Source organism: Antechinus flavipes, chromosome 3 (assembly GCF_016432865.1).
Source record: "Antechinus flavipes isolate AdamAnt ecotype Samford, QLD, Australia chromosome 3, AdamAnt_v2, whole genome shotgun sequence".
In the NCBI taxonomy this organism is placed as follows: domain Eukaryota; kingdom Metazoa; phylum Chordata; class Mammalia; order Dasyuromorphia; family Dasyuridae; genus Antechinus; species Antechinus flavipes.
The window spans coordinates 318,125,306-318,148,246 of record NC_067400.1 but is presented as its reverse complement, the minus strand read 5'-3'; the positions used below and the strand labels follow the sequence as shown (position 1 = coordinate 318,148,246).

Genomic DNA, 22,941 nt, shown 5'->3' with positions numbered 1-22,941 from the left:
TCTGTAAAATAGGCAATGAGATCATTTATACCAGGGCTTTTTAAACTTTTTCCACTCATGACCCATTTTTATCAGAGAAATTTTTAAGTAATCTCCTCTGGAATCTGAACTGATATGTTTCTGGCAGCATTTGTGCATGTGTAGTGCAACGGGCACATGTTGTGTGTTCAGAACTAAGTCTGCAGTGATTGCACAATGTAACACGAGCAAACACTGCCAGAACACCTCAGATTCATTACATGTTTAATTTTGAATTAATTTTTGGTCATTGAATTCATTTGATCAAGACCTTTTATTGTTGACAAATTTTCTGTGATTCCCCCACATTGTTATGTGACCCATATGGGGTCACAACCCAACATTTTAAGAAGCATTGATCTATACTATGGAGTCCCAGTTATACATTGTACTGGTCAGATTATATTAGAAGTATTATGGACATTTCTGAGTGACACAACACCTTTTAAGAAGGACATTGATCATATCATATGAGATTCTGTGCTTTATGAGGAACCATTTAGAGAACTAGGTTTATTCAGAAGAGAAAACAAGAGAGGGTCATTATAGCTGTTTTCAGATAACTGAAGAGATGCTGTATGTTAGAATTAAAATTAACAATGCATATATGTCAATTTTTCATGTTTACAAGACTTTTCTCTTATAGTAACTTTGTAAAGTAGGCAGTACAGCTCTTGGCACTATTATAGAGATTAGGAAACTGGCTCAAATAGTTAACTGATTTGTTGTGGTTAAGTCATTTTTTTTTTCAATTTCTCCCATTCCCAAATACTGCAAAAGATCATTTTTTTGCTCTCCTATTTTCAAGAGGATTGTTGGGTCTAGAATTATATCTATGACACATCAGACACCATCAATCTAAGAGTGCCCCAGGCCAAGAAGATAGCAGTTAATTTAATATTGGCTGGTTAGGTCTCCTGGGCATCTAGGTAGCAGAGTGGATAGAATACCAACCTGAATTCATCCTCCTCAATCCATTACTTACGAGCATTATGACCCTGGACAAGATACTTAATTCTGTCCGCCTTAGTTTCCTCATCTGCAAGATGATCTAGGGAAAGAAATAGCAAACCACTCAGCTATTTCTGCCAAGAAAACCCCAATTGGAGTACTGAAATGAATAGTAACAAAAACTTTATTTCTTGCCATTTAATGCTTATTACATAAAAGTTTGTCATGAGCTAACATATTTATCAAAGCAAGCAGTAAAAGAGCAATCAAAGAAGTTATCATGATTAATTTAGACAAATGATTCTCTAACTTTTTGGTCACATGGTCCTTTTATAGTCTTAAAAATTATTGAGGACCCCAAAGAGCTTTTGTTTATGTGAGATGTATCTATCAATATTTACTATATTAAAAATTAAAACTGATAAAATTTTAAAATAGAAATTCATATAAAAATAACAATGGTAATTCCATTTGTAGGTTACAATGTTTACATATCATTTTTATGGAAACTATATTTTACAGAACAAAAATTAGAAGTGGAATTATTTTACATATTTTTGCAAATCTCTGTACTGTCTGGCTTTGTAGAAGACAATTGGATTCTCATTTTTGCATTCAGTCTGTTGCAATATAATTTTTCTAGTTGAAATATATGAAGAAAATTCAGCCTCAAATATATAAGTAGTTGAAGAGACATCCTAATATTAGTATAGAAATAGTTTTGACCTTGAAGAAGGATCCACAGGCATCCCTGGACTACATTTTAAGAACTAATGGTGTCAAATATGCCTCCTTGTAGCCTAACATAAACCAGATTATAATGTGATTAGGAAACACTTTCCAAGATAAATAATAATACAATAGAACATGGAAAGTGTTAATATGTGATTTTTTAAATCTATAGATGACCCAAAGGGATCCTGGTTGTCTAGTGTCCCATCCCTTCTATTTAGATGCTTACTGATTTAGATGATAAAATCCACAAGAGGAGGCATTTTGTGACTCAGGAACAAGTGAAATCTCTTCTCAGCTAAGGAAAGGATAATCTCACCTCAGATAGCTAGCAAACAACAAGAAAGTGAAAATACTCTTCTTTGATTCACATTCTGTCTCCATAGTTCTCTCTCTGGGTGTGAATGGTATTTTCAATCCCAAGTCTTTTAGAATTGCCTTCAATCACCTCACTGTTGAAAAGAGTCAAATCCATCACAGCTGATCATCACATAATTTTATTGTTTCTGTGTACAATGATATCCTGGTCCTGCTCATTTCACTTAGCATCTGTTCATATGAGTCTCTCCAGGCCTCTCTGTATTCATCCTGCTGGTCATTTCTTACAGAACAATAATATTCCATAACATTTATATACCATATACCAAGTACGTAGAATAAGCCATTCCCCAGTAGAATAAGTACATTTTTTCTATGTACTTGGGGGCATACATGGCAAATACAGCATCACTCATTGACCTTCAGAGACCTGTCCAAACCCCCTAGGAGGGTGTCATGTGAAAATATGCACCATGTTCTCCAATAAAATTAGAAAAGAAGCATGAGCCTGGAGATTCTTACATGAACTGATACTAAGTGAAACAATCAGAACCAGGAGATCATTGTACACAGCAACAAGATTATATGAAGATCAATTCTGATGGACATGGCTCTTTTCAACAATGAGATGATTGAGACCAGTTCCAATGATCTTGTGATGGAGAGAGCCACCTGTACCCAGAGAGAGGACTGGGGCCTGAGAATGGTTCACAACATAGGGTTTTCACTTCTTTGGTTGTTGTTTGTTTGCATTTTGTTTTCTTTCTCATTTTTTTTCTTTTTGATTTGAGTTTTCTTGTGCAACAAGATAACTGTGTATATATTGGATTTAACATTTGTCCCAGATTTCTTCCTGTTGAACCCAAGTCCAGTGCTGTTTTAATCTGGACACAGCCAAGACTGGAATCTATCTCCTGATTCCAAATCCAGTGTTCTTTCCTTTGGATCTAGTTGCCTCCCTAGGGCAGATACATGCTTGTGGACCAAAGACAGCACAACTTGTATCAAGTCTTCATTGTTTAGGGTTTTTAGAAATCAGATAGATAAAGCACTATTGTTCTGGGCAGGCTACAGAGACCCTAAAAGAGCTTCCTTACAAAGGATTCTTTTGTATGGCTTGGTGGGTCACTCAAGGATGAGGCTCCAATCGAAGGAACCATGAGCAGATCTATAAGTCCAGAGCTAGAAGGAACTGCAGGGGACATGTTGTCTAACTTCTTTTTATTTTTTTTAAAAGCTAGATTATTTTCAACTAACAAAAATCTGTTGGTTTTTTTTCCCTCTCACCAATCTTCTCTCCCTCTTTTAGGAAAAAAAAAGAAAAGAAAAAAAATTCCTTTTAATAATATACATAATCAAACAAAAAAATTCCCATATTAATCACTTTTTTAAAAAATATAGTTCATTCTATATCCTGACTCCAGTGTCAGGAGATGGGCGGCATGTTTCATCATTGATCATCTGCAATCTCTCAACTCCTTTATTTTACACATGAAAAAATAAATGGTCCAAGGAATTATTGAAGGTTACCCAGGTAGTAAGTGGCAGAAATTGATTTCAGAGCAAGCATAGTTTGTTGTCTGTTATTTTTCAATTGGCTATGATTCTGTAACTCCATTTGGGTTTTTTTTTTTTCACAGAGTAATTTGTCATTTCCTTCTCCAGCTCATTTTACAGATGAGGAAACTGAGGCAAGCAGGATTAAGGGGCTTGCCCAGGGTCATACAGTTAGTGTCTGAGATGAGATTTGAATTCAGAAAAATGAGTCTTCCTGACTCCAGGGTCAGTGCTCTGTGCACTATGGCACTGCCTAGTTGTCCATAGCACAGACTGGGAAAGACACATGTCAGAAACCAGTGTTCACAAGTCAGGCAGGGTCAGGCAGCAGCCAGAAAACAGATGGTAGACAAGTTGGAGAGGGAACCAGGACAGGAACACATGAAAAAACACAGGAGACATGGTCAGGTGGAAATGTTTGCCTCAAATATAAAGGCATTTTATTTTTACCTCCACAGTTGGTCAGGAGGTGGTCCTTAAGGGGGACTGGCCTGTGGGCCTGCAGGAGGAAAAAAATGACCAGGTGAGGAGTTCAGCATAATCTATACACGCAGTCTATACATTCCAGGCTTATTCTCTGTAATGGTATTTGCAAAAAAAGGAGAGCTTTTTTTTTTACCCATCACACTAAATATTGGTCAGGATTGTTAAAGGCACTGTGGCTTGGAAAGAGCTTCCATTTACTTATCAATCAGCAAGCATTTATATTTTACTTATTTTTATAATATCTTTTTAATTTTCAAAATACATGCAAAGATAGTTTTTGACATTCACCTCTGCAAAACCTTGTGTTTCAGATTTTTCTCCCTCCCTCTCCCTTCCCTCCTTTCCTAGACAGCAAGTAATCCAATATAGGTTAAACATGTGAGATTCTTCTATACATATTTCCATATTTATCATGCTGCACAAAAAAATCTGATCAAAAAAGAAAAAGAAATGAGAAAGAAAAAAACCAAGCAAACAACAACAACAAAAAAAGGTGAAAATACTATGTTATGATCCACATTCAATCTTCATAGACTTCTCGCTGGATGTGGATGGTTCTCTCCATCACAAATCTATTGGAATTTCAGCCAAAGGTGGTTGTTGTTTGACCTTATGCCTTGAAGAGGGCTATGACATCAGGGGATGACATCATGACATACAAGTGAATTAGATTTAAGTGAGGGAGGGCTGTGCAAGGTCATCTGCCTCCCTTTCCCTTCCAGAGGCACCTGGGTCCAGGGGCCAGATAGAAATCAAGAGCATCAGAGATGGCCTTGGATACTATGGGAGACTGTGGCCTTTTTAAGCTAAAGTCTTCAACAAGTATCAGTTTGACTGAGTCTGCACCCATTCAGTGATTAAGGCTAGGTAGCAATTGAAATAAAGAATCTCCTCCTTCACCTAGTCCAAAAAAAGTCAAAATAAACGAATGAATCTGGGAGGGAAGACTCTTACGGTTTCTGGCCAAAGCAGAAATGACCACTCTTCTAAAAATTTATTAAACACATTGCCTGCTAAACCTATTAGCAGGCAATGTCTAAAAACTCTTGGACATGGAATCAAGAGACCTGAGTTCCAGTGCTGCCTCAAATGCTTAATAATTATATCAAAAAGAACCAAACGTTAATTTATCCAAATCTGTTTATTTATCTGGAGATAATAATTCTCACATCTCCTTTATCAATACTAAAACCCTGCATGAATATAAATTATTATTCTGGGGAGTTGCAGGTAGAGGATTCTATTTCCTTATTCTGGCCATAGTTCTAAGACCCGGAGTCTATCTGCTGTTGTTCAGTCATATCTGACCTCATTTAAGGTTTTTTTTTGGTAAAGATGGTAGACTGATGTGACATTTCCTTCTCTAACTCATTTTACAGATTAGGATTAACTGATTTGCCAGGGTCACGTAATTTGTATCTATCAGGTCTTTCTAACTCCGGTCCTGGAAATCTATCCACTATATCTGTCTAATCCAAGAAATAATCTAATCATCTTCTCCTTCTCCTCCAGATTCCCAGATACTGGTCTCATTGTATCTGTTCTTTATTCTATCTCTCTTCCTCCATCCCATATCATCATTCTAGATCTGAGCCTCTTCCTTACCTTGTTTCTAGGAAGAAGATACATAGAAATATTGACCTAAGGTTGGGAAGCAGCTACTGTTGGTCTAGACTCAAGACACTCACAGTAATTGATTTTTGCTAATCTGATCCAAAAAAAGAGAGGGGACAGGATCAAATTTTCAAAATAAAAAATGAATAAGGTGAATTCATAATAGAGAAGAAAATACAGTGGGCTATCAGAATACTCTGTATGCAATTATAGATTAGCAAAACTGAGAATTCAAAAGGATTGAATGATTACCCACAAGAATATAAAATAGTTAAATTAATAGAACATGACCTGGAGATTCTAAACAACCCAATTTCAGAAAAAATTAAATTGAGCGGACTGTAAAGGAGCTACCAAAGGGAGAAGAGAAAAAAAATACCCTGGTGCAGACAAATTTCCAGATGAATTCTATCAAACATTTAAAGATAATTAAAACTTATGCTATACAGATTATTCCAATAATTGAGAAGGAGAATATCTTACCTTTTTTGAGGCCAATAGGGTGTCTACATAAACGAGTTTTATTAATGAACGTTGATGTAAAAACTTAAAATAAAACCCTAGCAAATGGACTAAAGCATTGTGGTAGAAAACTGATTTCCAAGTTAGAAAGACCAGGATTTAGGTCATGCCTTTGACTCACACTGGCTGTGTGACTCTAGACAGGTCACTTAACCCTATGTGCCTCAGTTTCCTCATCTATAAAATTAACCTGAGAAGGAAATGGCAAACCACATTGGTATCTTTGCCAAGAAAACCCCAAGTGGGATCACAAAGAGATTTAAATGATTGAACAACAAAATTTTATTTATTTTGTTAAGTAATTTCTGATTACATTTTTTACTTTTTTAAAAAGCTTTTTATTTTCAAAACATAAATATAGATAGTTTTCAATATTCATCCTTGCAAAACCTTGTGTTTCAAATATTTTTTCTCTTTCCCTTTCCCTCACCTTCTTCCCTAGAGAACAAGTAATCCAATATAGGTTAAATATGTGCAATTCTTTTATATACATTTCCACAATTATCATGCTGCACAAGAAAAATTAGATCAAAAAAAGAAAAAATGTGAAAGAAAACAAATGCAAGCAAACAACAACAAAAAAATGAAAATACTATGTTGTGATCCACACTCACTTCCCACAGTTCTCTTTCTGGGTACAGATGACTCTATCACAAGTCTATTGGAAGTGACCTGAGTAACCTCATTGTTGAAAAGAGCCATGTCCATCAGAATTGATCATCACATAATCTTGTTGTTGCCATGTCCAATGATCTATTGGTTCTTCTCACTTCACTCAGCATCAGTTCATCTAAGTCTCTCCAGGCCTTTCTGAAATTATCCTATTGATCGTTTCTTACAGAACAATAATATTCCATAATATTCATATACCATGATTTATTCAGCCATTCTCCACCTGATGGGCATCCACTCAGTTTCCAGTTCTTTGCCACTACAAAAAGGGCTGCCACAAACATTTTTGCACATGTGGGTCCTTTTCCCATCTTTAATATCTCTTTAGGATACAGGTCCAGTAGAAACACTGTTGGATCAAAGAGTATGCACAGTTTGATAGTCTTTTGGACATAGTTCCATATCCAATTACATTTTAATTTGGTTCCAAGGGAACTCCAGATGGACTTGTTTGACACCTCTGTTGTAGGTAACTCTCTAGGATCATGAGTTTCAGAGAACATGCAGACCTTTACTGATAGTGAAAGTTTCCTCACCTGGGAGCTCCCTATACCAATGAAATCCCAGATTCAGTTCCTATCTCTAATACTATGTCAAACCAAGCTAGATTTATAGCAGGATAAAATGAAATAATAAGAAAACAAAACAACCAAACCAATATGAGACCTGGATCGTGGAAAGCCATTAAGGGGAAGAAAGACTCCTAGGATTTTACAACCAGTATGAGATCTTAGACATCATTCAATTTCCTAATCTAAAAGTGGAGGAAACTGAGGCACAGGGAACCAAAGCGAGAGGCCTATGGTTCCATAGCTAGCAAACAGCTGAGCTAGGATTTAAATCTGGATCTTTTGATTCTCAATCCAATGTTCAGGCTCCCTCTGACTGCTTCATCTGAGCTTTGGCCCCAAGCTATGCTAGGGATGGGGATAGAAGGGATGCTGTGATTAAAAAAAAAAAAGCCAAATCAAAGACCTTTGCTTTTTAACATGTGAGTTATCATGGATATATGCACATAGGATGAAAATTAAACCCATGTGGTGTGAAGAAAAGCACTTGACATTGGTTTTGATTATAGGTATAAAATTAGAAAAATTACAATAATTTTGCTGTGTAGAAATATAAAAATATATAATTCTAATCATAAGCATGTATGTGAATTATTTACTATGGAAGCATAGTGTCACAAAGTCTTAGAATTGGAAGAGATCACTTAATCCAATTTCTCACTCAGAAAGGAATCCATCTTTCAACACTCAAGATATCCAGCCTTTGACTAAAGGCTTAAAGGGGGAGGGAGAGAATTTGAAACTCAATTTTTTTAATGTTAAAAATAAGTAATATTTTAAAAAGAAAGACTTAAAGTGAAGGGCAGCTCCTTTGGCAGCTTGGTCCACTGACCAGCAGTTATATTTACTGAAAAGGTCTTCTTTATGGGACAGTAGTCCAAGCATCCCAAACTCCAGATTTTGAGTTCTTCTTTCTTCAGTAATTACTATTCACCTCTGGTCCTTATCAGCTGATACCTTTAAACAATCACCAGGAAAGTGACCATTGGGCCACTTCTCTGCAGAGGCAGTAAAATGACCTAAGGAAGGAAGACCAGGAAATAGGGAAGATGAGCATTTTAATCTTACTCAGATATTTATTAGCTGTGGGTTGGGGCAAATCTACCTAGTCACTCTAAGCCTCAGTTTCTTTATCTGTAGAATGGGGATAATAATAGTATCTGCTTCCCAAGAGTTGTTATGAGGATCAAATGAGATAATATGTTGAAAGTTCTTTTTTCAGTCTAAAGATATGTTAATATAAAATATATAAATTTATTTATAGGTGGCTCAATGAACACACACACACACACACACACACACACACACACACACACTGGGGTCTGGAGTCAGGAAGATCGGAATGCAACTTGGATTCAGGAAAAGGCATTTTCCTGAGTTCAAATCTGACCTCAGGCATTTAGTAGCTGTGAGACCCTGGGCAAGTCACTTTGTGTGCCTCAGTTTCCTCATCTGTAAAATAAGCTGGAGAAGGAAATGGCAAATCACTCCAGTATCTCTGTCAAAAAAAATCTATACAGGATCATGAAGGATTAGACATGAATGAAAAACAAAAACAATAACAGATAGGTAGACAGAAAGACAGACAGACAGACATATATTAAAGCAACCAGCATTTATAAAGGCACAAGTCTAAGTAATGGGGATACAAAAACAAAACATCAAATATTTCTTGGCTTTAAGGAGCTGCCATTCTGTGAGAGGATGTGACCTGTGCCAAAGTAATGGGGAAAACCTCCACAACTGTATACAGTGTAGTTCCAAGAGTTAAGAAAATGCACTAGTAAATACTTTTTGACATTGCCTAAAGAAATATATAACAAGAAATTATCATTTAATTATATTGTCACCTTGTTTCATGTAATTGTATTTATATGCACTTACCTATGCATATATATATGTATGTATAGTGTACTGTATATAGTATAAGAGTATATAGGATATAGTGTATGGTATCTATAGTGTAAGCTCCCTGAAGGCAGGGACTATTTCCTATGACTTCTGTCTCCTTCTTAGTATGCAGCCTCACCAAATCCTTCTTGATCCATGACTTCAACCTCCTCATTTATAGAGGGTTAGGGATTCTTGGAGGTCCATTCCAGCTCTAAATCTGTGATATATTCAGTATATCCTGTTTTCCCCAACAGGTTGGGAACTTCCCAGATGGGACTGTGGCAAGCTAGTTGGGGCAAGCCTACCTTATTGGGTGCTGGTCATGTACTTTATTATTAAAAAGAGACATGATTTTCAGTGGCATGGGTGCCCATGAGAAGAGCATCACCTTTACATTCTATGTGGACAGCCTGCCCAATTCAATGTGGCTAAGAAAGATCCCTTGGTGGTCAGTCTCCTGTGACAAGGCTCAGTTTCCTCAACTATAGAATGAGGAAATTGGGTTAGATGGTCTCTGAAGTCTCTTCCAGATATAACTCTATACTATAACCTGCATCTTCTATTTTACCCATGAGACTAGGAACTTCCAGAGTGGGGTGTTCCTAGATTTTTGGGCAGCCAATCAACATTTATTAAGTACCTATTATGTACCCAGCATTGTGCTAGGGCCCTAGTGATACAAAGAAAAATAATGAAACATAACCTTGTTCTCAAGGAGTTTATATTCTATTGGAAGAGAAATGCACATAAGCAAGTATTTATTTTACGTGTGTATATATATATATATATATATATATATATATATATATATATATATATATATATATATATATATAAACAAATACATGTATAAATGTGTCCATCAATCAATTAGCATTTCTTAAACACCACCTAAATACCAGGCACTGTGCTAAAGAAAAACAAAAGATCTCCCCCCTCTCAAAGATCTCACTTGACAAACATATGGTCCATCACTGGACCTGATTCAGTTTGCCAGAACTTCGAAGAACCAGTCCCCCTATCTTCCCACACCTTGCCACAATGCAGAAGAGGACTAGGAATAACTAAATGCTTATTAAATACTCACAGTTGACTTTTTAATCCCAACATGGAAGGGAAGGGGAGAGGGAAACATGCCTCCAGTGAATTCCACCCACCTCCTCTCCCTTCCAGAAATAGCATCGCTGCTTCTGCTGTCTGCGCCTTCAACCTCAGTGCCATCTCCCAGGCCTTCAATGGCCCCTTCCGCTACCAGGAGAATCCAAGGGCTGCCTGGCTCCCCATTGCCAACCCTATCCCCAATTTTCAGGTATGGTTGCCCTTTTTCCTCCCACTCCCACTTCTCATCTCCAGTCATCACCACCTCAAATGTAATCCCTAACACTCTTTCTCTCTGGTTATTAGGAGTCATGGGGAAGGGGCCATTTTAAATTTACTAGAGAAAAAGTAAGTCGGGTTACTAAGGAACATTAATGCCCATTTTTAATGTGAATGTCATATCTCCCATCTCAGTGAAGAAAAGAATGGAGTTGAGAGGGAAGAAAGTGATTTAAAAAAAAAATTTAATTGGTTTGGCTAGGGGACTTTTAAGGACTTTTAGGACTTTTAAGAATCACAGATCTGTAAAGTGTCAGTTCTGTAGGCATCTTAGGGTTTATCTAATCCAACTCCCTCATTTTACATTTGGGGAAACTGAGACCTAGAGAGGTGACATGAAATGCCCAAGGTTTTACAATGCAGAGTCAAGATTAGGACTAAGATTTTCTGGCTCCCATCCAAATTTCCAATCCCTGCTCAGAGGAAGAGATAAGGGAGCTGGGCTATTTCAGTGTCTGTGGAAAGGGGGTCTGAAGACAGAATCTTTGGCAGCCTATTTTCTATTTTCCTAGGACAAAGGAAATTTCTAGATTCCTTCTCTATTACCTCCTCCTTCTTATATAAAATTCCAGACCCTTGCCTAGTTTTTCAGAACTCTTTCTTCACCTTTCATGGCTAATTTTTCTTTACCTACCAATGTAATAATATCACTGGCAGGAAGGTCCTGGGGGATGATAGGTGGATCTCATTAAGCTGAAGGTGATTTATGATGAAACTGGCCAAGACTGAAGCTGTTTTTTTTTTTTTCCCCAGATCCTCCTAAAAACAACCTGATTGGCTAGATTGTTTGGATCTCATAAAGGACCATATTAGAGATTCATGGAAAGGGAGGCAGGGAGGTTGGGGCTGGATTTCTGTGAGGGTCCTGGGGACTTATGAATATGTGACACTCCACTTCTGATTCTCAGTGTGGAACCTTGCGGGATGTTGGCCCCAATGAGAACCTGACAGAGAGGAGCCTGCAAGATGCCCAGCGTCTGTTCCTGATGAGTGAGGTGGTTCAGCCTGTGACTCCAGACCCTTGTGTCACACAGGACAGTGTCCGCTTCTCTCACTTGGTGGTGGATCTCGTTCAGGGCAAGGACACCCTCTACCATGTGCTTTACATCGGCACCGGTGAGACCCTCCTCTGTGTTAAGGCTGAGCATCTCCAGGGAAAGCAGGCAACTTTGCAGAGAAGATGCAACATTTGTTCAGCTGTCTCACAAAATGAACCATGCCCTCGGACTATTTAAAGAGCTTGTTACTTTCCTTGGGTGATATTTGGGTGTTCATAATATGTAGAGAGCAGTGGTTTAGTGAAAGAAACAGAATGAAGTAGAGTGACAGGGAGAGAGTGAGAAAAAGAAGAACTGAAGGAGAGAAGGAAGAGAGAAAGAAGAAGAGAGCAAGGGAGTAGGGAAAGAGAGAGGGGAGAAGATAGAGAAAAGGAAGGAGAGAGTAATGAGAGAGATGAAGGAAGGAAGTAAAGAAAAGAAGAGGGTGAAGGGGAAGGAGGGAAGAGGAAAGAGGAGTGAAAGAAAGGAGAGATCAAAAAAGAGAGGGGGAAGGGAGAGAAAGAGAAAAGAAGAGAAAAAGGAGGAGGTAGAGGAGGAGGAATAAGAGGAGAAAGAGGGAGGAAAGGAGAAGGAAGAGAATAGAGAGAATGAACAAAATATGTTGTGTGGCTGAGAGTCAGTACATATCCATGAGGAATAGTGACTGATTTTGAGAGATTGTAGTCCTCTTAGAACCCAATGATTCTTTGATTAGGGACCAGGACCATGGGAGTTTTCAAAGAATGGGTCTTGGGGTCCATGGAGGGATCGGATCTGCAAGCAACTTTGGATTAGGAAGCAATGAAAAAAAGTTCCTAATAGATTTGTCAAAAATTTGTTCGGTAGAGTTCTGCACCCTATCCTCCATCTGAGAAGGCAAAGAGCTTTAGGGAAAGTCAAGGGATCCACAGTCTACATGAGAGAGACAGACAGATGCAGTATGCGTGTGGGGAGGTGTGTGTGGGGAGGGGCAGGGGGAATGTGCACACGGGAGAGTGGGCAGGTGCTCTGTGTGTGTGTGTGCATGCATGTGTGTGTGTGATCTACTTTGGTCCTGTAGGGCTTCTCCCTCTCCATCTGCACACGGGTGGGCACATCAGTTGGGGTCAGAGCAGAGAGGGTCATGGTAACGTCCCCTCCCTTGGATTCTGGATTAAGAAGTTGTAGGTAGGTGGGGAAATCTGACGGCCGTCTCTGCCGCCCTCTCAGAGTCAGGCACGATCCTCAAGGCGCTGTCCACAGCCAGCCGCAGCCTCCGAGGCTGCTACCTGGAGGAGTTGCAGGTGCTGCCTCCTGGACGTCGAGAGCCTCTGCGTAGCCTGCGTATCCTACACAGTGCCCGAGCGCTCTTTGTGGGGCTGAACGATGGCGTGTTAAGGATCCCTCTGGAGAGGTGCGCTGCCTACCGCACCCAAGGGTAAGCCGGGGCCCAAAAGCAGGGGGTGGGGAACAGGGGCTCCGGCCTCCATTCACCCGGAACAGATGTTATTTTCCAGTTTTTCTCAATCTTATCAGCTGTTACCATTAAGGCTTCTGGGCATCTTGAATACATTCTGTTTACTTTTATTCATTCAGTTCATCTCAATAAAAGGCGGGGAGGAGCTTTTGAAATCCAAACAGGAGGTAACTAGTTGATATAATGGATAGAATACTGGATTTGGAGGCAAGAAGATCAGACACTAGCTTGCTGTGCTGCTGTGGGCAATTCACATAACCCTGCTTGTCTCGAAAAAAACACCTCTTATAAGGCTATGTAAATGTTAGCTAGGCAGCTAGATGGACAGTGCATAAAATCCTAGACTTGAAGTCAGGAAAATCTGAGTTCAAATGCAGCCTCAGTTACTTACTGTGTGACTCTGGGCAAATCACTTAACCCCAATTGCCATTGAGAGAGAAAATACTTCAATCTGTATTCAGACATGATTTCTTCTCTGGGTATGAATAGGATATTTCCTAAGTCCTTCAGAGTAGTTGTGGATCATTGTACTGCTGAGCATAGCAAAGTCATTTACGACTAATCATACTATTGACACTTTTCATGTGTCCAGTTTAATGTTCTATGGGAAGAAATGAACCCTGTCCATATTAACATTATTATGTCAATATATATAGATCATAATGAATGAAATATATATGTTTTTATAATAAAATACAAATGAAATCCAAAGGCATAATTTCAGGAAAATAGAAAGATAAATTGCATGTAGTTCTCAGTTTCCTCCTCTGTAAGATGGAGCTCCAAAGCAGTGCCTACCTCACAGAGTTGTGAATCAGTACCTGTCATTTCTCAGAAGTGAGCAAAAGTGTTGGCAAACGTGGGCTCCTTAAGGTAACAAGAGGCATCTTATCATGGAATACTCAATTATCCTGCTTTATTAAATATACCCCCATCTGCAACCATAATTGCTTCTCATTCATAAATATCTATTGATGAGAAAGAAGAAATAAGTAAGTTTTGTGAAAACCTTTACAAGCTCTTCCAAACTAAGTTGACCTACACCTTGCAACCCTGTGACACTGATTTATATAAATAGGTGCCAGGGGGAATAGCAAAAAATATGTTGGAAATATGATTTTGGATCAAGAAATGGAAAAGACTAAATGCTTCCTACTAATTATCAGAAGTCTTATGCTTCTGGATATTTTCTTTTAGAGGAAACCTAAAGGTATTGGATGGAGGGAGGACCAAAAGCATCACAAGAAAATGAAATTGGTTGTCTCATGTTATTCAGTCATTTCTTATTCTTTGTGACCCTATTTGAGATTTTCTTGGCAAAGATATTGAAGTGGTTTGCCATTTCCTTCTCCAGCTGATCTGTCAAATGAGGAAACTGAGGCAAACAGAGTTAAGTGACTTGCCCAGAATAACAGTTAGCTAATTGTGAAGCTGGGTTTGAACGCAGATCTTTTTGACTCCAGGCCCAGTGTTCTATCCATTGCACAACCTAGCTGCCTTTGTTGTCTCTTAGTAGACATGAAATTGCTATAAAGCACTAGGACATGCATTTAAAAATGCCTCAAAGGACAAAGTTGCATCAATTGACCCAGTGTCTTTTTTTTTTTTATTCACAAGGCAAAGAAATTAGAGAGAAGATGAACATTTTTATTTGAAAGTAAAATTAATAAAAAAAATTTGCATGAATCGATGTGCCTGGTCCTTCTCAGAATCAAATTTCTGTGAGGTTGTCAAATCATTGACTAGTTAGAACAAAGGTTAAAAGAAATACCATATTAGAAGAAACTATGACAAGGAGAAGAAAATGTGTAAATCATCACAGCTCCAATACAAGCTACTTAAACAATCTGTTCATGCTGAAAAAATAGGAAAGTGGACACGATGGTGAATAAAAATGTTTTAAAAGTAATCATCATTTCTGAGAAAAGTTTAATCTATGCAAATCATTTACCACAGCAAGGAGGCTAGAATTCTTTCTACATGTATCTCATGCCAAGACCCGGGAACCAGCCAGTGAGGGATCAAGAAACAGAGAAGATATTATATCCTATAGAGGACCAATTGACCATATGTGCATAGAACAATGAAAAAAGAATTGGATTGGGGGTGACAGGATTTGGGTTCAAAGCCTGTGTCTTCCATTTACTCCAAATGTGTGATTCTGGATAAGTCACATAACTTCTAGGACTTAGTTCTTTATTTGTAAATGAATAGTTGGACTTGGCAAGGCAAAGGAACAAGCAGTTATTAAGCAAATATTAAGCAAATACACTGTGCTAGGCTTTATTGTTGCCTCCAGAATTTCTTCCAACTAGAAATCTATGATCCTACATCTCACAGGAGAGAAAGAAACAACCACAGCAGTATTAAAATTTTCAGTTGCTACTACATGTGATTCACACGTGCAAACTATGGTGCTTCAAAGGATTCTGATTTCTGTAGCATGGGATCATAGACATATATAGTTGGAAGGGATCTTAAAAAGCATCTAATTCTCAATTACATTTTATTTACAAGACTCAGGTGTTAAGTGACAGATTCAGAATTCTTTTTTTAATTTTAATTACACATCATTCTCCTATTATAGTGAACAACAAAAGGGGGGGCAGAATTAGTACAGTTATGTGAAAATTGATGAGGATCCAAGTGACTGGATGTAATGTGGAAGGCAATGGACATTGAAACACATTTCAAAAGGATCTAGGGACATTTCATTGCCACAGAACAGAATAGGGGCTATTCTGGGATATATTCCTCCACCCCATAGAAATCAAGGAACTTTTCTTACTCTGATGTGACTTGAGATCTCTGATGACTACCAAGTAGGACAGTTTAATGTCAAGCCACTAATAACTAGTCTGGAAGGGTCTTTTGCAAACAAGTAAGCATTAAGGAGAGTCGGAATTCTAATTCAGTTCATCTGATTGTGAATCCATACACCAGATTCTGGGTGGCAAATGGAACAATAATCATATGGCTCTTTGGGAGTAATGTGGGCTACAGACAGGAATTTAGAGGACTGCAGATCCTCAAGGTTGAAGTCCTACTATAGGACTTCCTATAGGTCATACCAATGGTGGTACCTTTGTCAGACATTGGAAGTTTGGAAGAGGGGAGGGCATTTGGAGCCTCCAACAAGAATAGAAAGGTAGACTGAGACCAGGCTAAGGAGGAAAATGTTCAAAGTTAAACAGGAGTTTTATTATTATGTTTTTTAATCTTAGAAGGAATAGGGAGAAAAAAAAATAAAAAGTGCACAACAGAGAACAAATGGAGACTGAGAAGGAAGTACAGCAAAGCAGGGGGGCTTTGAAACTGAATTAAACTAAACTAATGATTTTAGTTCTGAACATGTTGAGTTTGCAGTGTCTCTGGGACATCTAGTTAGAAGTTATTATGAGGTAGCTGATGATGCAGTGATGATAAAATGTTTAATAATCAGCCTTCCAGGGGAAAAATGTGCAGACAAGTTTAATTTGCATTATTAACTTTTAAATTATTTAATTATTATTATTATTATTAATTACATTATACAATAATGTTGTTGACATTATTATATAAAAATATTGTTTTGAGTATATATTATATTGCTAATAATTATTGTTATTAATTATTAATCATACAGCTTAGTCATTTTTTACGTTACTTTCTTAAGTCTGGGCACTCAACAAAATGATAAATCAAACGCTGATTTGTGGTGTTTGCATATTTCTGGGGTATAAATGTTCACACACTGGACATTTAACAAGTGGCTCTCTCAAACCCAATTCAAGCTGACTTCAGTGTACTCTTGGTCCTATCCCTTATCACCAGGAAGTTGTAGTGGATAGAGTTCTTGACTTGGAGTCAGATAGCTCTGAGCTCAGATTCTATCTCAGATACTTACTAGTTGTGTGACCCCAAGCAAAACACTTCAACTCTCTGTCCCTTAGCTTTTCCTCACCTGTAAAATTAGGGGTCTGGACTTAATTCTTAAGGTCATTTCTTCCATCCTCCTGGTACATGAGGTATGGGGAGCACCCACACTCACCGTGCCAGAGTAGCTTGCTTTTAGGGTTCAGGGGAGGCAATAATAAAGACCTAAGTGTCTGAGATTCCTAGTCTTCATAGGGATGAGTGGTGAATAGCTTGGAAAAAGGGGAAAATTCTTCCTCATACCCCTGGATCTATATTCTTTTTTTTTTTTTTTTTTGGCTGGGCATGATGATGGGCTATAAATCTTGATTTAATCCATTTCTATAAACATTGTCTCCCTCTGGTTGAAATCTGTCTAGTGAAAATTTATTTTCTTTTTCAAAAAGGGAAAAAATATGTATAATAAAGGAATCCCAGTGGAAAAGGAGATCAGGGGAAAACTTATGGGATATGAATTGGGGGCAGTATGTGGAGAAAAGGCTAACCCTGGAATCCCAGGTTCTTTTAAAATACATATATATATATATATATATATACATATAAAATTATTTATTTATTGCTAGGTTTAAGCATAAAGTGAATTTTCATATATAAATCAAAACATGCCAACCCCCCAAAATAGCAAATGAAATGCTGAATTCTACTTCATACCATTTGCTTTAAATATATAATTCTATTTTCATTTTAAAGCAGTTCTGCTTGTCATGTTACTAGCTGAATAGCTGAACTTCCTTTATGTGAATTTAAAATATTACAATGGCCCTTTAAGACATCATCATTATTATTATTACATTTTAAATTAACTCTATCTTTCATCAATCTCCTTTTCTTCCTCCTAATTAAAAACACAAAGAGGCAGGGGGTGAAGGAGTTTAACACAAGAACAGCCTGTTCATATCCTTTGACCATTTATCTTTTGGGTAATGGCTGTCATTGCTATATGTTTGAATCAATTCCTTATATATCTTGGATATCAGACCTTTATCAGAGAAACTTATTGCAAAGTTGTTTTCCCCCAAGTTAATAAAAATAGCTAGTATTTATATAGGGCTAAGTAGGTATTGTGCTAACTGTTTTACAAAATTATCTCCTTTGTTTTTCAAATAACCCTGGGAGATACATTTATTATCCCTTTTTACAAATGAGGAAACTGAAACAAACAGAAGTTAAGCAATTCACTTAATATTACACAGTTATTAAGTACCTAGGTCTTTCTGACCAACACTCTATTCACTGCACCATCTAGTTGTCTATTTCTTTTCTAATTTTAACTTCATTGATTTTATTTGTGTAAAAAATTTCAGTTTTAGGTAATCAATGGCTATTTCTACAGGGATATGACTCAAATGGAAATGTCTAGAGAGGAGGGTGGCGGGAGTGGTGAGAGACATGATTGGTGAAGAACTGTTGTCTCAGGCTTCTTGTTCTTCAGGGAATGCTTGGGGGCCCGGGACCCCTACTGTGGCTGGGATGGGAAGCAACAACGCTGCAGCACCCTGGAAGACAGTGCCAACATGAGCCTCTGGATTCAGAATATCACAACTTGTCCAGTGAGGAGCCTTCTCCCCTACCTGTGACCCCAGTTCTCCCCATCCCAACTAAGTGCATGGCCTTCATGACCTGAGCCATCACTCTGGATCTTCCCTTTGACCCTTTCTCCCTTCCCCCTCAATCTTCCTTTAACCCTATTTAGTACAGCACCCCCGAGTCCCATTGTTTCTTTGTAGGTGCGGAACCTAACATGGGATGGAGGCTTTGGGCCTTGGTCTCCGTGGCAACCCTGTGAACATGTGGATGGAGATAATTCAGGCTCCTGCCAGTGCCGAGCCAGAGCCTGTGACTCCCCCCGGCCCCGCTGTGGGGGGCGAGCCTGCCCTGGACCTACCATCCATGTTGCCAACTGCTCCAGGTGTGTAGGAGACATGAAGTCTCTTGGGGGGAAGCTGCCCCAGGACTCTGAAGTTGGGGAGCGACTCAGTCCTAATGGGAGTATGATAGTGAGAGAAGCCAGCAGGAGGCTTCAGGCTGAGCTTCCAATGCAGTCTGACCTTGGCAAGGGCACCCCAAGCCCAAAGGCTGGTCTTCAACATTGCGCCTGCTCAGTTTGACCAGTTTACTTAGAGGTGAAATGGTTTGTGGAAGTGATTCACTCTAGGGTCACTCTCAAAAGACTAACTGTTAAACCAAATGCAATTTATTGATTTCCAGGGAATTACACCTAGTCTAAAAACTAGGACAGGTTAGCACTGACCACTTCACTCAGGAGATTCAAATTAAAATAAGAATTCACATTTATTTAGAAGTTTAAGGTTTCACAGAGTTGTCCATCCAAAAAAAAGTGGGGTATGTTTCACTATAGGCTATCTCATCCACTTTATGTCTGTTTTTGTATTATATGTTGTCTAAATACTATTGTCCCATTTTATAGATGAGAAAACTGAGACAGAGATTCAGTGACTTGTCTATAGCCACATAAAGCTAATGTCTCAAAGCTTGCATTTGAATCCAAATTACCTAACTCTAGACCCAGGGATATTTTTCCTACATCATGCTGTTTCTTATAGTATAAAATTGTTTTGGGAAGTAAAGTTGGACTTTCTTTAAGTAGGAATCTTGGTCAAGCTTTACTGATCTGATGGATTGCCCTTTTCTACCATAAGGGATACTTCTTTCTAAAAAACTTGGGTAGGCACATAGTCCAGAGGTGTCAAACTTGTGGTCACAAAAGTCCCCAGTGCTACTAAAACCAGATTGAAATCTAATTGGGAAATGTTTAACAAAATAAATATTTTGCACTGGGGATGTAAGTAAGAAGAATTAAACAACCCTTATTCTCAAGAAACTTAGATTCTAATGATAGAAACAATGTCTCTGCCTAGGATTTTGATGACTAAAATGTATCCTTTTGTTTCCACCAGAAATGGGGCATGGACCCCGTGGTCACCTTGGGCTTTGTGCAGCACCTCCTGTGGAATTGGCTTCCAGGTCCGACAGCGGAGCTGCAGCAATCCTGCCCCCCGACATGGTGGCCGAATCTGTGTGGGCAAGAGTCGGGAGGAGCGGTGAGTGAGGGAGGAGCAGAGTTCAATTATTCAAGTTGCTCAAGGCTTGGATGGAGAATTCTTGGAATTGGTGGAAGTTTTCAGGTCCTAGAATGAAAAGAAGGAAGGAAGGAAGGAAGGAGGGAAGGAAGGAAGGAAGGAAGGAAGGAAGGAAGGAAGGAAGGAAGGAAGAAAGGAAGGAAGGAAGGAAGGAAAAGAGGAAGGAAGGGAGGAAGGGAAAGGTGGGAAGAAAAGTGGGACAGAAGAGAAGGAAGGAAGGAAGGGAGGGAGGGAGGGAGGAGGAAGAAAGGAAAAAAGGAAGGAAGGAGGAAGGAAGGAAGGAGGGAGGGAGGAGGAAGAAAGGAAGGAAGAAAGGAAGGAAGGGAGGAAGGAAGGAAGGAAGGGAGGGAGGAAGGAAGGAAGGAAGAAAGGAAGGAAGAAAAGGAGGAAGGGAGGGAAGAAGGAAGAAAGGAAGAAAGGAAAGAAGGAAAGAAGGAAGATAGAAATAGGAGTAAAGTAGGGAGGGATGAAGAAAGGGAGAGAAGAAAAGGAGGGAGAAAAGGGAGAGAAAAGAAGAGAGAGGAGAGAGAGAGGAAAGGAGAGAGGGGAGAGGGACAGTAGAAGGAAGGTAAGAAGGAAGGACTTATTAAAATGCCTGTCTTGTGCCAGGCACTGTTCTAAGTGCTTTATAAATATTATCTGATTTAATCCTTACAACATCCCTGGGAGATAGATGGTAGTATTTATTATCTTCTCTTTGCAATTGAGGAATTTGAGGCAGATAGAGGTTATATGATTTATTTAGGGTCACACAGACAGGAAGTATCTGAAGCTGAATTTGAACTTGTCTCCCTGATTCTAGGTCCTCCCCTCTGCCCTGTGCCACATTGCTGCCCAGAGCTCTGTAGTACCTGCTTCCTATCTGACTTGGAGTAGTTTCTTTTATCCCTGTCACTCCCAGTGTCATGGGTTGTCTCTCATTGGGTACTCTACTCCTCTGCCAAACCTCTCTGCAGGTTCTGCAATGAGAATAGCCCCTGCCCTGTGCCCATCTTCTGGGCTACCTGGGGCTCCTGGAGCAAATGCAGCAGCAACTGTGGGGGTGGCGTCCACTCCAGGCACCGAACCTGTGAAAATGGGAATTCCTGCCCAGGCTGTAGTGTGGTAAGTGGAGGAAGATGGACTGGGAAAGGAGAAGTAGTAAGGTTCAGGATACATAGCATCATAGACTCAAACTCGGGACTGGAAGGGACCTTATGGATCAACTAGTCAAACACCTCTTTTTTCTTCTCTTTTTTTTTCATAAACACTTTCACTTCCAAGTGAATCCTTCCCACCCCATATTCCAATCTACCCTTAGCCCTTTCATCCTTCCCCCTTTCCAAGGCAATAGAACACCATCAGTACCACTGAGCAGAGAAAACGCAGACATTGGCCACATGAAAGTGGATGCCTTATTCCTCATCTGTAGCCAAGTGCACCTTCAGTACTCTGAAGTCATCGCTGAATAATTAGATTTCTGAAGTCTTTCATTATTTTTCCTTCTCATTTTGGGGCCACTATGGAAATTGTTCTCTAGGTTTTGCTTCCTTTTCTCTGCATCAATTCATCTCAGGTCATTTTGTGAAAGGTCTCATTATTTCACAGGCTGAATTCTGAGGAAGGGAATGTTACATGGATAGTCTTCAGCAGAGCCAGGAGTAGAGCCTGGGGCTCCTCACTCTTGGTCCATGATTTCAGAGGTGGTGGTTCCCATGTGACAGCATCCCTTCTTCTCGTCCTCGGGCAGGAGTACAAGACCTGTAACCCTGAGAGCTGCCCAGAGGTACGAAGGAACACCCCATGGACACCGTGGCTCCCGGTGAATGTGACCCAGGGAGGGGCCCGCCAAGAGCAGCGATTCCGCTTCACGTGCCGGGCCCCACTCCCTGACCCTCACGGCCTTCAGTTTGGGAGGAAGAGGACGGAGACCCGCTCTTGCCCTGCCGATGGCTCTGGCGCCTGCGACACTGATGGTGCAGCCCCAGTTCCCTCCTCTAGACCAGAACTTTCTGCCTAACTCTCCCCAAGCCCCTTTCCCTTCAAGGATAAAGGGGTAGACAGTTTCTTCAGGGTGGGGAAGCCTGGGGGGAATGAGTTACAGATGGTCAGCCCCATCACTGTGATAGGCCTCTTGACCTGATCTCTCATGGGGAGGGGAGGTCAGTGTATGATGGTCATATGGAGCTTTGGTTGGACATGACCCCCTTCCTTTTGTGACCTGAACTCTTTCCTCCTAGCCCTAGTAGAGGATCTCCTTCGGAGTGGAAATAATGCCCCCCATGTGGTGAGTGGGGGCTGGGCATCCTGGGGACCTTGGTCATCCTGTTCTCGAGATTGTGAATTAGGTTTCCGGACTCGGAAGAGAACCTGCACAAACCCAGAACCTCGAAATGGGGGCCTGCCCTGCGTGGGGGATGTCACTGAATATCAAGACTGCAATGCCCAGCCCTGCCCAGGTAATCCTTTCCCTCTCCTGGACAATGCCCATTTGCTTCCCTTTCCCATAATCTGTAATCAGTCTCTTTATGAACAAGGATCAATCTTGCACTTACTCTGTGCTGGGGATAAAAGAAAAGACAAAAACACAAAATCTGCCCCTGTCCTCAAGGAGCTTATAGACTAATAGTGGAAGTGACAAATAAATAAGCACATACATCTACACAAGTAGATACTGGAAGCCAGGTCATTTTAGAGAAGGGCCAAATACCTCAAGGAACCGGGAAAGTCTCCTGCAAAAAGTG

The 22,941-nt window shown here is 39.7% G+C and overlaps 2 protein-coding genes across 4 annotated transcripts in view; one reads left to right on the top strand and one right to left on the bottom strand.

The window, feature by feature from the left end:
* SEMA5B (semaphorin 5B) overlaps nt 1-22,941 on the top strand; it is a 190,338-nt gene that overhangs the window by 161,894 nt on the left and 5,503 nt on the right. For all 3 annotated transcript variants that reach the window (XM_051985411.1, XM_051985409.1, XM_051985410.1), the window contains 9 exons: nt 10,506-10,641; nt 11,618-11,825; nt 12,956-13,163; nt 18,550-18,667; nt 18,845-19,026; nt 20,036-20,179; nt 21,175-21,322; nt 21,948-22,173; nt 22,438-22,656. In XM_051985411.1, coding sequence (XP_051841371.1) covers nt 10,506-10,641; nt 11,618-11,825; nt 12,956-13,163; nt 18,550-18,667; nt 18,845-19,026; nt 20,036-20,179; nt 21,175-21,322; nt 21,948-22,173; nt 22,438-22,656 — 1,589 coding nt within the window. The remainder of the gene's footprint in view (nt 1-10,505; nt 10,642-11,617; nt 11,826-12,955; nt 13,164-18,549; nt 18,668-18,844; nt 19,027-20,035; nt 20,180-21,174; nt 21,323-21,947; nt 22,174-22,437; nt 22,657-22,941) is intronic.
* Nucleotides 14,829-22,941, bottom strand: part of SLC49A4 (solute carrier family 49 member 4) — a 199,767-nt gene continuing 191,654 nt past the window's right edge. Inside the window, exons 9-10 of the transcript XR_007951904.1 lie at nt 20,062-20,266; nt 14,829-18,613 (exon numbers count right to left, since the gene is read on the bottom strand). The gene's annotated coding sequence lies outside the window, so the exon portion shown is untranslated. The remainder of the gene's footprint in view (nt 18,614-20,061; nt 20,267-22,941) is intronic.